This window comes from Chiloscyllium plagiosum, chromosome 24 (assembly GCF_004010195.1).
Source record: "Chiloscyllium plagiosum isolate BGI_BamShark_2017 chromosome 24, ASM401019v2, whole genome shotgun sequence".
Classification (NCBI taxonomy): Eukaryota; Metazoa; Chordata; class Chondrichthyes; order Orectolobiformes; family Hemiscylliidae; genus Chiloscyllium; species Chiloscyllium plagiosum.
This window is the reverse complement of record NC_057733.1, coordinates 8710881-8715219: the sequence shown is the minus strand read 5'-3', so window position 1 is coordinate 8715219 and position 4339 is coordinate 8710881. Positions and strand designations below refer to the sequence as shown.

Below are 4339 nucleotides of genomic sequence, written 5' to 3'. Positions count from 1 at the left end.
CTGTAACCAGGAACCTCCAACAGCCATTCCTGTCCCACATCTATCCACGTTTCCGTGATGGCCACAACATCGTAGTCCCAGGTACCGATCCACGCCTTAAGTTCACCCACCTTATTCCTGATACTCCTTGCGTTGTAGTATACACACTTGAACCCATCTCTGTGTCCGTAAGTATTCCCTGTCAGTGCTACCTTCTTCACAGTCTCCCTACATTCTTGGACATCCTGAGAAACAGCTACTCTACTTGCTGGACTACAAGTCCGGATCCCATCCCCCTGCCAAATTAGTTTAAACCCCCCCGCAGAGTTCTAGCAAACCTACCTCCCAGGATATTGGTGCCCTTCTGGTTCAGGTACAACCCGTCCTGCTTGTACAGGTTCCACCTTCCCCAGAATGCAATTGTCCAAATACCTGAAGCCCTCCCTCCTACACCATCCTTGCAGCCACGTGTTCAACTGCACTCTCTCCCTATTCCTTGCCTCACTGTCACGTGGCACCGACAACAACCCAGAGACGACGACTCTGTCCGTCCTAGCTTTTATCTTCCAGCCTAATTCCCTGAGCTCCTGAATGACCTCCCCACCCCTCTTCCTACCTATGTCATTGGTGCCAATGTGCACCACGACTTCTGGCTGCACACCCTCCCCCTTAAGGATTCTGAAGACACGGTCCGAGACGTTTCGGATCCGGGCACCCGGGAGGCAACAAACCATCCGAGAGTCTCGCCATTGTCCACAGAACCGCCTGTCTGTCCCTCTAACTATAGAGTCTCCTATAACTAGCATTCTCCTCCTCTCCCCCTTTCCCTTCTGAGCCTCAGAACCGGACCTCGTGCCAGAGACCCGGTCACTGTAGTTTACCCCTGCTAGGCCGTCCCCCCCAACAGTACCCAAAGCAGTATACTTATTGTTGAGGGGAACGACCCACAGGGGATCCCTGCACTGCCTGCTTCCTCCCCTTCCCACCTCTAACTGTTACCGAGCTACCTCTGTTCTCTGGCGTAACTATGTCCCTGTAGCTTCTATCCATCACCCTCTCAGCCTCTCGAATAATCCTCAGTTCATCCAACTCCAACTCCAGTTCCCTAACGCGGTCTGTGAGGAGCTTGAGCTGGCCACACTTCCTGCAGATGAAGTCGGCAGGAGCATCAGTGGTCACCCCTACCTCAAACATACCTTATGAGACACTTTGTTAAAGTTACAAAAAAAAGTCGAATATATTTCCTGTTAAAATGTATATAAAGGCCAACCATTTTACCTTGAAATTAAAGATGCAAATACTTCCTATCCTTGAATTAATCCAGACTATAATTTAAAAATTATTTAAGTTCAGAGCACTTAAGATTGGTTTTTGAAAACTTGTACTACAGTTAGAATCTGAAAGCATCAGAGAGAACAGGTACAACTGCAAAGAATCAGAATAGTAAAAAAACATTATTTATTCAATGTTAATCTTATGATTTTTGTCTGGTTCATAAGCCTGTTGCTAAGCAAGGTGTAATTGAACACTGGTAAAGGTGTAGAAATATTGATTATTTGAGTTTTATGTCATTGTCTGATGTGTGCTGCATTGATGATTCTTCCTGGCTTCCTTTCAGAGTCTCAAAGAAGGACTTACTGTTCAACAGAGGTTTCATCTATTTGAAAATAAGGAGACAAAAGAATTTTAAGAGCTCCTTTGCATGTTCAAGACCAGCACCTTGTCCCTGCAGAAAATTGCAGCTCAAAGATGACTCTGTGAGCTTTGGGTTGCTGCAGCTGTGATAAAGAAGCTGTATTTTAAACAAAGCAAATACATCCCCACACACCTAATTTCCCTTAGATTATTATTGTGAAGTTCTAGCATTTACTTTAAGCTCCATGCACTGCAGAATATTCTTATTGCAATCTCTAACTGTAAATACTACATAGGGATTGGCTTCTTTGTTTCGATGTTTGGGGTTCTTGACCCTCACAAAGTCTGTAAAGCTGATTTATATACACTGCTGTATAAGCTACTGTGTAAACAAAATGGGAAATCCTTTTTAGAGAAAAAAGTATGGAAGACACTACTTGTATATAACCCCGAGAAGGGATGCTTGTGTATTTTCAATTTTGTTTTTTGGACTGAAAGTTGAAGCTTGATCTGGATGTTGAATACTTGGAGCAGAAGGTACAAGTTAGAGTGTCCCATTTTACCAGTCTGCAAAGTACTCTTCAGCACCTCCCACACAAAACAAATCTTATTAAAATTGTCACAACCTTCCATAATAATTGTTTTGCGTTTTTTTTGTAAGCCCATTAACTAGGGCTGTAACTGAACTTTGAAACTTTTAAAACTTTTTAGATAGATTTGGCTGTGATTTTGAAGCTTTATTCATTTTGATACTGTTGCTCATGCCATTTCTACAGCCATTGGTGAGGAACATATATCCCATATTACAGTGAAAATTGTAAAGGAACTGCCAGCATATGACAGAAATATAAGCAAACAACATGTACTGTTAATCTTTAATTGACACTGATCTATATTCAGACTTTAAACCAGAAGCCTAACTGATCTGTCTTTTGGTGAGCACTTGCTATTCCTTATTCTTCTAGCACTGTTTGTTCCTGTGCATAACAAGTACACCAAGAGTTTCATTGTATTCCGTGCAGTACTCAAGTGACTTTTTATAATGTTAACATGAAGTAAAAACATTGAAAACTGAGTGATTACCAGATGACAAGGCAAGTGAAAAATAAGATTGCAATTTGACCATTTGTGTAGTTACAAATGTAATTTTGTCGAAAAAACCTGAACAAAAAAAATGGATCTCTTCAAGTTCACCTTTTAACAGTAACCAGTGCTTCAAAGAAGAATCCACTGCAGATAAATGCAAGTTACAGTAGCTGATTTATTCGGTACTAATGACATGTTGTTTGAGTAAATGTGCTTACACTACCTTGAAAACTATAAGCTGGAGTGATGTGAAGGAGTGTGTTTGTCATTTTGATAGTTTCATATTCCAGTTTTTCTCATTAGCCCACCAAAAAGATCCTGTTTCTCAGAAAATATAAAACAACAGGATCTGAAAATGTTGGAACTTTTTTGTTGCCCAGTATGTGCAGAAGGGGTGTCATCTTGCTGTATGTGAGAGTGTGAGGAGATGTTATTGAGTAACTTCATAGCTTCTGCCAGTGGCAGGCCCCTGTATTTATTTAAATGTGCTGAATTTGCTCCCCTTCCCAATAATAAAAACTGCTGTCTGTGATTGTAAATACACAGTAAATACCACATCACCAAAACTTTGCATATGTTAGCAATAAAATATTTTTGCACCATGTCTGAATGTTGTTTGTGAGCATTCATCTGCTTTTTAAAAAAAACCTAGAATACTGAACAGAAGTTAAAAGGATTGAATTATTGATTCAGTGAAATTTGGTGTCATATTAGGACTGTGCACTGGTTTTTCACCTGTTAGGTGCAAGTTTGAATTTAAAATGGGGCACATGCATCACTACTGCATTAAACCTTATCCACACTACTGTTGAGCTTCGGTCCCTCAGATATATTGTTCCTATCAATTGTACAAAAGGTATTTCTATCCTTGTGTATCTATCCAGAATAATTTCTGCTCCCATTGCAGTATCTACACCCACCACTCTGCTTAGATATTCATTCTGACTGTTCATCATTGTATAAGTGGGTGCACTAGCATAATGATTGTTACTGGACTAATGATCCAAATAAAGCAGCTCAGATCTTACCATGGAAACAGGAGAACTTCAGTTCAGTATATTAGATTAATCTGGAATTTTAAAAAAATGTCTCAGTAAATGGTAACCATGAAACTACTGGATTGTCATTTGAAAAAAATCTTTAGTGAACTAATTGCTCTTTATGGGAGGAAATTTGCTCTGTTTCCTGTGTATCAAGCCTATATGTGACTCTAGGCCATAGGAATGTGATTAATTCTTATCTGATCTCTGAAATGGCCCAGCAAGCTGCTCAGTTTTATTCAGAAAAGCAGATCACCACCACCCTTAATGAGTGGCATTTTAAAACATAAAATGCTCATACAAAAGTAAAATACTGCAAATGAAATAAAACAAAATGCTAGAAGTACTTGGCAGGTCTGGCAGTATCTATAGACAGAGAAAAGGGGCTAACAGTTCAGATCAATGACCTTTTGTGGGTGCTGCTGGAAGAGTTTTTCCCCATGTCATTCTGAAGCATTGTTGAATCTGTGACCCTTAACTGTTTCCCACATGTTTAATTTAATATTGTTTTCAAAATTAACTTTTCCCACACCGCTAGCTATCATATGTCTCTATGCTCTTTCTTTTACTGTTGAAAAGCTCAGAAATCTTAATTCCGA

At 40.0% G+C, this 4339-nt stretch overlaps 1 protein-coding gene across 1 annotated transcript in view; it reads left to right on the top strand.

The window, feature by feature from the left end:
- LOC122562338 overlaps nt 1–3304 on the top strand; it is a 410892-nt gene extending 407588 nt beyond the window's left edge. Inside the window, exon 25 of the mRNA XM_043715214.1 lies at nt 1598–3304. Coding sequence (XP_043571149.1) covers nt 1598–1669 — 72 coding nt within the window. The 3' untranslated portion in view covers nt 1670–3304. The remainder of the gene's footprint in view (nt 1–1597) is intronic.
- The last annotated feature ends 1035 nt before the right edge of the window (nt 3305–4339 follow it).